Raw genomic sequence first — 13,987 nt, forward strand, 5'->3', positions numbered from 1 at the left:
GTTGAGAAGCAAAACATTATCAGTTTCTGTCTTCCAGAAATATTATACCACCTTAGAAACTGTCTTTAAGAGAGTGGAACAGTGATGTTATTAGTTACTTCTCCACGAACTTAGAAACGAAAGAGATATAAAGAAGTGTGGAGGTATAAAGTTCGTCTTTTGGAAGTTGATTCCATAACTGTCGTGTCCAGCCACGCTGGAATGAAATTTCATGGAAGGTGAAGGGCACGTGTGAGATCTCTCAAATTAGCTGCCCCCAGTATATCTTGTGTTATCTTTAAGTTTCTACAGATTGAATATAGGACGCTTTTAGCGTGTGCAGTTATATCGGTAGCATTCCGTAACCGCATTTTTTTCATAGGCTTTGCCAAAACATCTTATGTTAACACCTTGTGGGCATACAGCTCATATTAATCTCCTAGTATGACTGACATGTTATTAACGGTCCTGCAATCAGGTACTTCCAATCTTCTGTTTCCTTTTTCTTGCTTAAAAAATTGTTTTGACCTTTTGCTGTACAGAAGTACATCACTAAATTACCCCTGCTGCCAGAGGCTGCAGTAGCTCCCAGCTCCATGTCAGGCTGCATGAATCCACCAGAGGCAGTGACCGCCTGCTAGCACCAAGTCCTTGTGTTGCTTTGAAGTAGTTTCATTAACACCACAGTTTGGAAATCCCTGGCTCGTTCTCCCTTGGGCAATCTCACATTAATAATTCTTTGTTGTCAAGGTAACTTACCAGCTATTGTTGGTTAATTATTTATCTAATGACTTTGAAGAAGAATAAGCTAATCTCTGTCAGCCTGTAGCTGTGAGATTTTTATAGGGGAGAATTTAGCGTTTTTAACAAGCTAGTAAAGAAAGAAACATTTACGTCATGGATTATTAACTTTGTTCTAGCTAAATTAATGAAAATCTTTCTGGAACGATTTTGTTCTCAGTGTCTTTAGTACCATATCCTGGAAAGTTGTTTTTCAGTGGGTGATCATCCCAGTTTGGCATTCTGACAGGGCTTTTAAAGATCAGGCTGTTCTGCAAGCTCATCCAAAAACTCATCTGTTCTGAATGCTTTGTGGAAATCCAATCTTATTCCATCAACCCACTTGTCAAAATTTTGCTCATGCCCTTATTTCTTGCACGTATAATATACCTAGCTGGGTTTCTGCTTCAACTGGAGAAAAAGCTTTATAAAGTTTCCTGTCTTGGTCATTTTATTTCATTTCAGAGGTCTACATTTATCTCTTTCTTATTCTTCGTATATGATTTTCTGTGTCCATCTCTCTTACTTTTTTGTAAGTGGAAAAGAGACAGTTTAGAACTTGCTGTCTTCCACTGGCAATGAGTATCCTGTGGTTTGGGCCATCAGCGTTGTCAGTATTGCCTCATCTGGAGAGAGAATACTGAAGCACTTCAGGATTTATAGTTAAATCTAGTTGGTCCTAGGTAGACCTCGTATGTATCCCTGCATGGCATTTGAATGGTGTTTAGTGGGATTACCGCTGTTGAACTGTTTAGATTATTTCAGACAGAGTCTTACAGAGTCAATTTGAAGATATTTTAATGAATAACCTGCTTTTTTCCAAAATCTTCCCCTTTAAATATTAGTTTTGAAGCCTATCTGCAAACTTGATTTTTGATGAAGATCTTTTTTCTTTCATCAGGTTGTTCATGATGTGTTCATAAACTCAATTTTTTTTTTCTGTTTATGTTTTTGAAGAAAGATTTCTCTTTAGAAATGTAATTCCCATTACAGTTTGTTTCTTCCTATATTTACCATTTATACAGTTATTAAGTTCAATCTATGTGAGATTCTATTTATATTAAAACATATTAGAGGGACACAGTGTATCTGAAATCATTCAGCATGGTCCAAAATACATAGTAAGATTAAAAAGGCAAAAAGAAGACCCCAGCAAACTGTGTCACGAAATTAATGAGGTTATTCCTCACAGGATTCAGAGTCCAACCTCTCTACTGCAGAACTATTCCAGGCACTGCTTTGACGTATTTGAAGAGAAGATGTTGAGAAGTGTGGGAGGGTATTCATTGAAACAGCTACTCTTCTCCCTCTGTAAAAATTTTGTTCTTCAAAGACTTGACCATCAGATATCTTTGTATCTCTTAGCAGTTGCTCCTACAGAGCTGCTTTTTTATTTATGAACTGTCTTCTCTTCAGGAATGGCTGCAATTTAACTGCTGTAACTGGAGTTATTTTTTGGAGATGTGTTTGATTGCCTAAACTTAAGGGCCTGGTCCTCCAGTTTTGTCCAACTAAATAACCTTACTCTCAATTGACCTATTTACATTGTGGTTATTACACAGCTGTTAAGTGCTACTGGGGGCAGTAGATATTGATTAAACCCTATTAAAGCATTCACTTTCTCCCATAAAGGATTGATAAGCCACATTTTTCTTTTCCTTTCATGACAAACCTATAATTGCATGTCTCTTTACCAAAGTTTAATTTGGACTTTTGGCCAGATGTTCAGTCACAGTGAAACCATTTCTGAGTACCACATGAATGAAAAGTATCCTTGAACCGACTTTACTGCCTATTGCACGACATAATCGCTCCCTGAAGCCCGATGGCATGTGTTTTATACAAGGTGCGTTAGCAGAAGAATTGTTTAAAAAAACCCAAACAACTGCGGGTGTCCTCCAGCCATGTGGGATTTTGTGAGCAGTCTGGAGGGTAGAACCCCAGGTACATTCTGGAGCGAGCTTTTCCTCTCTGCTCAGATGACTTCTTTTGACTGCTGGAGTTCTCTATTTGCATAATTATTTCATTGAATTTTTGTTCAGTGCTTTATCAGGGAGCAGACAACAGCGGCTAGAAGAAAGGGTCAGTACCTCCATTTTTCATTGCCTCTGAAACCTAATTTGCACCCATATTTATTTATAAATGAGGTAGGGTAAAATGATAATCTTATACTCTGTTTTGCAATTCCAATATTGCCTCTTGTCCTACTGTCTGACTCTTAGTTGTGTTCAGTTTTCTTTATCAAATGTCTCCTGCTAGACTTTCCCTGGACAGTTAGTGTTAGCTGTGCCAAATTCTTGAGACTAGGGAGTGAAGCCAATGCCTGCAGCTAACAAGCTTGAGCATTACAGGGTAATCCAGACCGTGTATTGTTGTTAACATGTTGTTATAAAACATACTGAGTAAGAAAGTAAGAAAACACTCATAATTATGAAATTTACTCATAATAAATAGCTGAAGGTCAGTGAGCATTCAGAGACTAGAAACTGTAGGTAGGGAAAAGTGGCATGAGAAGCGTAACTCAGTCAAAAGAGAAAAAAAAATAAAAAGGAAACAAAGCTGCTTATTAATTAAAAAAAAAAGATTCTGAGAGTGCAGTCTTCCAAAGAAATCTTTGGAAGCCCCATTGTTTGAGATACTTAAAACTAGAATGGGCAAAGCACTAAATAATACACTAGTTAGATTCCTTACTGTCAGAAGGCTTGAATGAATATACAATTGAGGTCTGTTTTTCTGTGGTTTTAGGAAAATTTTATTCAGGCTTTCATTTGCCTCGGTGATAATAAATAGCCTTTGGAAGTTTGAAGCTGACATTTGAGTCTTTAATGAATGTTTGCTTTTTGACTCTGGTTTTCTCATGAATGCCAGACTGCTGGCTGAGATTTTGTTCTCCATGAGCAGCAAAGCATGTATTTAAAACATAGGCATTCACACAAAGCCTCACAATGGGCTCTGCAAACTAATTTAAGAAAATGAAATAGGTGAAATTTTCAGTCTCTCCACTCTCAGAATATCCTTGTAAGCACGCTGTGGTACCATAAGTAAACCATCGATCTTCACTTCTCCGAGTAAGATGCATCCTGTCATTAGGGACACGAGTGCGTAGCTGCGTTTGGCAGTACTTGAACCTTGCAAGTTGAAACACAGTTTTAGGGCATGCTGGTGTGCGCGTACACAAGCACAGTGACACCACTCCCCAGGCAGCAAGCGTTTCTGCTGCTGGCAGGCTGCGCTCGGTCTGAGCTCCTCTTCCATCTGCTTCATCCTTGGAGCTGACTGCTGTGGCCGCTCACAGGGTGATTTGGCAGCAGCAGGGTACAGATGCCCAGCCTGGGAATGAGTTTTTAAGCAGTGGCATCTGGGTGTCAGCTTGTCTTCCCAGCTGGTCTCTTCGGCGGTCTTGTCTGGCTAGACTTCTGGCTCTGCTGGCAACTCAGAAGTTGGGGTCAGTCCTTGTGGCTTGCTGGCCTTCCCAGAAGAGCACTTGTCTATGACTAGTGCTTCTGAAGGAGCTAAAAGCTATCTTCATATATAACTTTAAAAGTAAAATCACTCTGGAAAATCTCATTAAATTCACATAAAGACCTCTACAAAATGACATTTAATAATGTGATAGGGAGAGATTCCCATTCTCATTGAAAATTTCTGCTCTGCGAGCAGATTTTTTTCTTCATTGCAAAATAAAGGTTCATAAAGTCTGGAATAATTTTCAGAAGATATACCAGAACACACCTAAAATTACTCATGTAGAGGGCATGCTCTTTAATATATTGGTGAAACAGTCACCATCATTCTTATAGCAGATAGATCAAAAAGCATTTCAGTCACAATACCTCCACCTCTTACAGCTCTCAGCAATGAAGTGAAAGAGGAACTGAAAATTACTGTTCCTTCCTCCAAACAGGACAGAAATGAAACACTTTGTTCTAATCTAGGAATTTTTGTTATATGAAGGGGAATCCCTGCAGGCAGATACATGCCCTTCCCTCCTCTGTTCCCCCTGTGAATATATAAATAGGGAAAATAAAAAATGCTGCAGAGCTTGGAAAACCCGAAGTAGCCAAGTATATTGCCTTGTTTTTTCTTCTCTCTTGCTTCGCTGCCAATTCTGAATGCTACCTGAAGACTAATTTTTAAATTTACTCTTTTCTCATGCCTCTGACAGCACTGGTGGAAGCAGAGTACAGCTGATCCCTTGGGTATCTCACAACTTCCCTTTCAGTGGTCATGTGTGTGTTCAGAGGCAGCGTGATAGCTGAAAATGAAAACGTGTGTGCAGCTGCAGTAACAAGTGTATACAGGCTTTGTCCGCTTTTCGCAGCACTGCTATTCTGGAGGTTACAGCAAACTCGTGTTGCAAGTACAATGTAGTACATATGCAGATATTTTGCTGTATTAAAGTGAATATAATAGAAAATAGAGGAAATTATTATAGCCCTGGATTTACTGTGAGATCAGGCCAGGATTTCTGTGTCTTGTTTTAAGTAACTTTTTTCTACGAGAAAATACATATATAGTAATGAATTCAGGTAGAAAGTGAATATTATTTTGAGAAGAGGATCGTATTTGAGGCATTTAAGTATTCTTATTTTTCTACCTCAGAAAGGAATTAGGAAAAAAGAAGGTAAAAATATACCTCACGGTAATTTAATAATATATCTTACTGTAGGTATTGAAGGAATCAACTGTTCAGCTACACTCACACAGCACTACTCAGGCATCAGATTAGACCTGGTTCTGTAATTCTGTTTTCTAGGATAAAGCTAGTTCCCATTTGGGATTAAGCAAAGGCATTCAATCTATACTACTGTGAATGTTCAGGAGCTGGGTTTTGCTCTGCACACTGTGAAGGATCAAAAGGACATTATTTTCTAAGTTACCAGGATATTTTTCGTTGTTCTTGATTATTTTTTGCACGTCAAAGAAGTGACTCTTGACCTAGAGGACTACCAAAACAATACTGTCATGTGAACATCCTACCTGTTTTAAATAAACACACTGAATTTTGATCCCTGTGCAAAACCAGATGCGTTGAGTCATGCTTTTTAAGTTGTAAAGGGTTCTGCCCTTAATAGGGTGGACTTCTATATTTTGTGTTAATTTATGGCTTAACTAGCAGACTGAACAAATATCATATTAAAAAAAAGAGAATTTATTCTCTTAATATTACAAATCCAGCCTCGGTTGCGGAGGTTTTGCTGCTGTTAATTTCTTAGCTTGCACATTTTCCATTCTAAAAAAGAAGTGTTGATTGTGTGAATAAAATTCAACTTCCTCTTCCGTAGAATATTGACTCTTCGGTGAGTAGGGGTTAAAATGTAGTAGTGTATGCGTGTCATGTGTACTGGAGTAAATACTCAGAATATGATTATATGAAAAAAAAGGTATTTTGCTGACTAAAAAGTACCGTATACTCATTTTTTGGACGAGGCTTTCAGTAGAAGACAACTGGAGTGGCAAAATACCAGTGGATAAGTGTGTACAACAGCATGCACAGAATATTCTTTCCATGGCAAAAAGTAACTTGCTATATTCTCTGCAACATTTTCTTCTGCCTCGGTACATATCTCCAGATGTATGACAGAAGGACGTAAGTAGTGGGAAACTCCTCTTGTGCAGACCCTTTCTTGCTGTCACTCAGTTTATGTCATTCTTTCAAAAGAAAATAACGACACAATAGTGATACGAAATCCATTATAGGTCTAACTGAACTATGAGGATTAGGTTGGTAAATACGAGATTGTTTTGTTTTGCTCTACAGCATAAGGTAATTTGAGTTGGATGCATGATCATGTAGGCTAAGATCCTCAAAAGCAGGTTCTCTCAAGCTTTCAGTCCATTATACACGCAGAACTGTGGTGGCTTCTCTAAGAGCATAAAAAGTAGAAAGATAAGGAAAACAGTGTACACAAGTACATCTTATATTTTGCCTAGAGCTCTCTGCTAGCAAACCAAGCAAACTGTTTTTGGGAATGAGGCTGCAGTTTTCCAGAACTGAAAAAGAACAGTGCCAAACTGAGAAAATGCAAAGCATTTCTGATATGTGGCGGTTCCAAGGCAACAGACAATGAGTTCTCAGTTAAAAGTGAGGGTGTAAAATCAAATTCAGTGGGGAGCAAAGAGGATCATGAGGAAATGGCCTCAAGTTGCGCCAGGGGAGGTTTAGATTGGACATGAGGAAAAATGTCTTTACTGAAAGAGTGGTTAAACATTGGAACAGGCTGCCCAGGGAAGTGGTTGAGTCACCATCCCTGGAAGTATTTAAAAAACGGGTAGATGAGGCACTTAGGGACATGGTTTAGTGGGCATGGTGGTGTTGGGTTGACGGTTGGACTCGATGATCTTAGAGGTCTTTTCCAACCTCAATGATTCTATGATCATGATGGCACATAAGAAATGGCATTTTTCCTTATGCATGTAAATCTACTTCTAAGCAAGTGGGTTTTGTGGTGTGTGGTTTGGGGTGGTTTATTTGTGGGTTTGGGGTTTTGGTTTTTTTTTGTGGAGAGTAGCTTAACACAGAAGAGGAAAAGTGCCCTGTTGAATAATAAGGATTCGCTTGGTTGCTTTATTTCAAGTTGTTTGGAAAATATCTGCAGAGCAGGGAGACAAATGAAACTGAGCTAAAGAAACGTAGTTGCTGGGACTCTTATTAACTCTTTAACTACTTACTTTTCCTAAAAAAGAGAGGAAATCTGGAAAGTAGCTGCTTTGGAAACTCTTTTAAAAGGAAAAGAATTAACTGGATAAAATAGCAAATATGGGGAATGTGGACTGCTTGTTCAGGAAGGCAGGAAAGAAGATGGCAATGCCAGATGGGAGAGATTCTCAGTGATAGTATCTCATAGGTTTTGCATTATTTTCGCATTAAGAGCCCTTTTTATGTTTAGTCACTTAAATAAGTGGGTATTCTCAACCTCTTTTTTGTGTATTTTCTTCCTGTTTTGATTTTTTCAAAATGAATTTTTGTTTATATATCTTTTGTTCAGATTTACTTATACTAGAAGATTTTTCAAGGTGCCTAGGTTCTCAATTTATGTCAAACTCCAGATTATGGAACATGAAACATTTTGTTTCTGAAGATGAGGATCTTAAGATGTCAGAAGTTTACTTGGAGCCAGTGATGCAACAGTAATATATGTTTAAGCTTTCACAGCTGAGTGACATTTTTATAGGAAGTATGCAGCTGCATTAACTTCGACATGTAGCCCTTTCCTGGTCTCTAGGCACTATTTTCTATGGTGAATTAGAGAAATCCAAAAGATAAATGGGAAATTCGTGGATCACCATGAGTAAAGCCTTCAGCTAGGAGAATATCTTTTTAATAATAAGAAGAAAAAAAGCTATATCTGGCAACTGATGCTAACTGGAGATTTGAATTTAGCAAAGAGTAAATCAATACCCCTGAATCTGTGCGTAGGTTTGAAGAAGAGTGCATGTAAACTCTGGAAACAGGTGGAGAGTATCTAATTAATTTTTTTAAAATCACTTCTCTCAGCCAACTCCCACTGTTAAAGTTTTACCACTTGTGGTGGATACTGCTGCATGTTAAAGATCTGACCTCGTATTGATGGCCATGTCTTGGTTTGAAAAATGAAATACATAGTTGAACATTACTAGTGTGGTGTTCTTACTAGAGCCTTTGTCGTCAATTATTGTTCTCTTTATCCCTCATGTAAATTGAAGAATAAGGAGGCTAAAATCAATGGCTCCAGAGAAAGTAGAATAGTAACTAGTCTCCTGTATATTTGGTGGAGAGAGATGGTAAGACCAAAATAATACTGTCATTTCTCCTCCCTCTGTTCTAACCAGTTGCATTAGTATTATATTTTGTTGTGCCAGAAATTACCAAGGAGATTGCTCAAATGAACAAAAAGAACAAGAACTTAATTCCATTCTGTCTTTTTCTCCTTGCTGAAAGGACTGACAAAGTAGCAATCCTTGTTTTTCATTGATAGATAGCTGTACTCCTTCTGTAGCTTGAGTTTATATTTGAACTGCAATCTCTTACGTCTTTACAGCACTGCATTGCAGTGGTGTAGGTAATGCACAGGCAATGCAAATGTGCCGGCGTCCCTTGGCCAGAAGGGCCCAGGTGCCAAGCGGGAAGAAGGTAGGAGTGAGCACTGGTATTTGTCTGAATTGCCTTGACTGTTGAGCATGTCAAACATACCCAGCTTTTAGTTTTTACTTACGTCTTCTTTTGGTTTTTTTTTGTTTCTGTGCTGGTTTTTACAGTTTTTTTCTAAAGGATGCTCAGATAAACAAAGAGGTTCATTCTTATTATTGTTTGCAGGTTTCCAACCTGTACCTGTATGACAGTGTGCTCATGCTGGCCAATGCTTTCCACAGAAAACTGGAGGACAGGAAATGGCACAGCATGGCAAGTCTGAACTGCATGAGGAAATCCACCAAACCTTGGAATGGAGGACGATCCATGCTAGAGACTATTAAGAAGGTGAGAATAGACAAACCACAATTGTGTGAGCAATTGAAAGGGTTGCTTCATTTCTACTTGAGATTAGCTTTTGAAGAGGTTTTTGGCCTCTATTCAACTTTTCTTTGATTTATTGCAAGCAAGTGATTTACAACTACCAGGATGATCCACCGCTATTAAACGTTTATTACATGTTTAATTTAATGATTTATTACAAACAAATTACACACACTGTAGTGTTTCTCCAGTGGTGTGTGTTCTACTTCTGTTGTTCTCAGAGCTACGTTCTGTGGAGATAGTGTGATTAGGAATAGTCATACAAATTGATGTGTGCATGCATCATAATAATTTCCCCAAGAGAAGAACTTAAGGAGCTCGAGGGGCGAACCAATGATAAGGTTTAAGACTTATGTTCCATTTACTACAGCTCAACTAGCTGCGTAAGTTAGCTGAGCATTGGTAAGTATCTATTTGTGTACTGTAGCCCAGAGCAAAAGGGATCTGATTTAGCTAAGTTGTCACTAACAGTTACGCTGTCTTGCAGCATATTGAATTACTCAAATATGGACAGTACTGTGGCTTTGCAGATGAATGGTAACTTCCTGTATGGAAGTTATTTGATCACAAATACTAGTGGAAAAAATACTCATTTTTTAGTATAAGAACTTTAGCAATTGTTCGGAAAAAAACTGTTTCCCCATATATATAGATGACATGGTTTTCCTCTACTAAAATGATGCAATTTGATCAAGTGTTATGTTATGCTCTGACCAGTCCTAATGAGGCCATCCCTTGTTGCTAAATTAATTCAAAATTTAGTGTCATTCCGAGCTTCTTTGCTACAAACCCACAATCGAACACCATGATACTTTCACAGAGAGGTTTTAATAATACTTAAAAAGTTATCTTTTCTTCATGCCTCTCTTGGGAGCACAGCAGGCATATTCTTTCTTTTGGACTTGGAGTTGATGCCTTTGTATTCAGTCCCAGAACTGAAGCTGCTGCCCTCAGTTAGGCTGAAAGGGCTCGGTCGTCTCACAGACCACCGAGGTCCTTCTCCTTTTCTTTGGGGTCCGTCTCTGTGAACGATGAAGACCTGATGGCTTTTTTCCACAGTATACAGTGGATGTGTTAGTGCTAAAGTAATTTTCTCAAAAAAAAAAAAAAAAAAAAAAAAAAAAAAAAAAAAGTCTTTTGTCTGGTGCTATGTTTGAGCTATTGAAGAACATGTAATTGCCACATTTAAGTTCACTGTAAACATTTTCAAAGCAAATTTGGCATACCTTTAATGAAAAGGAGTGTTTATAAAGGCAAATTTGTTCTATGCTAAAATTTCTGAAACTTATTTCCTTAGGGCCATATAACTGGGCTTACTGGTGTTATGGAGTTCAGAGAAGATGGCGCCAACCCCTATGTTCAATTTGAAATACTGGGCACTAGCTACAGCGAAACATTTGGCAAAGATGTGCGGAGGGTAAAGATATGCTGCTTCTTTCTCTCTTTTGTTTTCCTCTAAATAATATACATTCTACTTCACAGGAGAAAATGTGATTCTTTAAGAATGAATTAGTGCTACACTGCAGAAGAAATTTACAATAAGAGAAATATTTTCTAATATCTTACACACTTAAATCTTGAAAGCTAATTTTATATTGGTAGGCAGGAGCCCTGCAAGTTGTTTCCACATGTGCAGTAATGATGCAGTGCCATAACAATACTGTGAACATAATAGTGAAGACTGCACAATTCTGCTCATGTATTTTATTGTTAATTAAGACATAATTGGTATAACTGGCACTTGTCTTACTAACTGAGAATATAAATTACCCAAACACACAAAGGTGTTTCAAAGTATAGCTGCTGCAGGAATTAGAGATAAATAAAAAACAACTAGAGAAGATAATTTCCAAAATGGATGATGCTATATCATGTAAGGTAAAGGATGACCTATCGGTGGTAGCTGGTGGAACAAGGACTGATGGGGATTAGAAGGCAGTTAGAGTGCTTCCATGGGGTTACTACCATAAATTGTCATGGGCTGAGAAGGCTACCTTGAACGCGTTCATGCAGAGGGGATGCTCCAAAAATACCTGAAACTCTCAACTGAACAGTGAGGTTCTGATTAGAACCCGAGCTACAAAATGTCCCTGAACTGGTCAACTGGTTGAAATACAGATGTTACCACTGCATGGTCAATGGGTCCTACATTAAGCAGAGCTGAACAAAGTGGATTCCATGAAGAATTAAAATTTGTGACATTTTCTATTTTCATTTGACCATTGGTTTCTGTGTTTTGTTTTGATTCACCTGAATTACATGAGTCAAAATGGAAAAACAAGCGAAGAACTTGTGTTTACATTATCATCTTAAACAGCTAAACTTGAGATTCTTTCAGAGTCTAATTTGGCATGAGGATTCTGGACATGGAGCCAAAGGCTTGCAATATCTATTAGAAATTCAACAGAAGAAAGAAAAGTATTTGAAATGCATAAAGCTCCAGGGGATATAATTGAAAAACTTCTGTTGCCAAAAAATGTCTCTGAAGACTTCAGATTGCCTTGGCACCCTCCTATATTATAATGACCAGAAAAAGCTATTTCTCAGTCCATTTTCATTTCTAGAAGATTTCTACTGCAAATGGGGAACTCTAAGTTCCAAACGCTACCTGAACGATGAAAAATTATCTTAATTTTGGGAACGGTGTTGCCTGTTTAATAAAACGGAGTTGGCTTAGGAGGTCTAGGAAGCAATTCAGGTTCATAAACAGAAGTATGCACCTCACTTTATGCACAAGTATGCAAAACAGAAGTATCTGGTGCCATGTGAGATGCTGTGGACTATCCCACTGTGTTTCCAGCTGCCGCAACGGAAAAGCATGAGTGTTCTCTCAGTGCTGTGTTATCCCTAGCAGATGGATGCCATGGGGCGTTTGAATGGGGTTCCATTTTGTTACAGAATTCCCAAGTGACTTTGATCAAGTCACATAATCGCTTTATGCTTCGATTACCTTTCAGTAAAATTGGCATGATTACCACTCAGAACAGGTTTGAGGCCTTAAAGGGAAATTATGATGTGTGAGTATATGTTATTACTTTTTTCTAATGTACATTTCAAATATGGTAAAACATATACAAAAGCTCTCACTTCAGTATGTGTAGCACACGGACCAAATTGAGATATAATCCAGATGTGTGAAGTGGAGATAGCTAAAATATCACTCAAAAGGGACCACAAGGCAAAGAAATAGGTAAAATGACTAAATGGGAAAATGACTAAAATGGCTAAACTGATATACTACTGATCACTTTTAATCCCTAATATGCTACTTTGGGATTAGGTGGTTAATGTAGGAAGGCTTAACTCTTTGGATGTTAAATGCAGAACATTATACAGTTCCCAAAATGAAAGGGAGTATAGTTCTAAATGGGTAAAAAGCTACTGGCTGTGGAATACTACTCTGAGCTAAAATGAAGTTCTGAAAATGATCCTTTTGGCCTAATATATAGAGAGAGTAAAAAGTCAGCAATATGCTAGAGAAGTGTATAGAAGAACTTGGAAGAGATGATATTTCTTAGAGCAAAATTACCATGGAACTACTGGTATTCAATTATTTAGACAGCCTGACTTTTTATTATTGCAGCAAAAATATATTACAGCTTAGAAGTACTTTTAGAAGCTCAGAAAGTCATGCTTGTCTTGTTTATATTACTTGAGTGAGAGATCAGTTCTTATTTATTGTCAGTTGTTTCCATATCAGCCTTTCAGGAACATATTTTTTGGTGAAAAACAGAGGGTCCTTTCTGCATGTTTTTTTTTTCCTCTGTATGGAGAGCATCTGTATCTATTCACCCCTGCCCTGACCCTACAAAAACCTTTTGCACTTAGGATCTGTGACAGGGTAGGGCAGAAGAGTATAACATTGAGTGTTGAGCCTGAGAGGGAATCCAGCCAAAAGCTAGTGGACTTTTGATACTCAACATCCCTTAGAAAGTTTCTTGAGGATCATTTCCCCCAGAAAGACTCCTAGGACGATGTCCAAGATAGTAATCCAAATCTGGCAGGAATTTTCAGAGCCTTTCTGTAGAGGCGTCTTGACTCTTCCCAGTTGCCCTGAGATCTGGTCTTTCTGCAGACAATTGTTCATTCCACTAGCTGTGATTGAGTTATGAGTGCAAGTAAATATATGTATTTGCTTGCTTAGTATACCTTCTCCTTTATTCCACAAGCCTAACACCATATTTTTGTGGTAAAGGCTGATAGTGGCTTTTGTGTATTTTGTGTGTGTTTTCTTTTTCCTTTGTTTGGGCGTACTTTAGTGAAAGGGAAACTTCAGAAAATGCTCTAATTTCTTTGGTTTAAACATAAAAGAACAGGGTATGTCCCTTAAGGTATACCTCCTTAGGCATGGTGTATTCATGCTTAAAAAAGAGATCAGTGTTGTGACTTATCAGGGCGTTTGAAAGTTGAAGGATAAAATTGTCAGAGAAACTGAAAAGGCTTAAATGCCTAGTGCTTGACGATTGCCAGTATGATTTATGTTCCTGATGTCTGTAAACACCTTTAAAAATAGCAACCTGAGGATCTGTATATTTAAAAAAAAAAAAAAAAAGAAAAAGAACTGGATAAAAAGAGATAAGGGAACTGTAAAAAGTACAAAACGTAACAGAATCAACCAAAAAGAAAAAAGTAAGAAACTTTAATAGCTGATGCCACACTAATGTTTTAAATTGAATGGAAGAAAGAATGAAAGAAACACAGAGGAAGTATAACTTGGGAAAACAAGGAAAAGTG

The 13,987-nt window shown here is 37.9% G+C and overlaps 1 protein-coding gene across 1 annotated transcript in view; it reads left to right on the forward strand.

Annotated features, from left to right (window-relative positions):
* The window catches only part of GRID1 (glutamate receptor, ionotropic, delta 1), a 328,149-nt gene that overhangs the window by 216,222 nt on the left and 97,940 nt on the right, over positions 1-13,987 (forward strand). The window contains 2 exon segments of the mRNA XM_009334645.1: positions 9,056-9,217; positions 10,551-10,670. Of these exon segments, the coding sequence (XP_009332920.1) occupies positions 9,056-9,217; positions 10,551-10,670 (282 nt within the window).

The sequence above is a fragment of the Pygoscelis adeliae genome, unplaced genomic scaffold (genome assembly GCF_000699105.1).
Source record: "Pygoscelis adeliae isolate BGI_AS28 unplaced genomic scaffold, ASM69910v1 Scaffold361, whole genome shotgun sequence".
Classification (NCBI taxonomy): Eukaryota; Metazoa; Chordata; class Aves; order Sphenisciformes; family Spheniscidae; genus Pygoscelis; species Pygoscelis adeliae.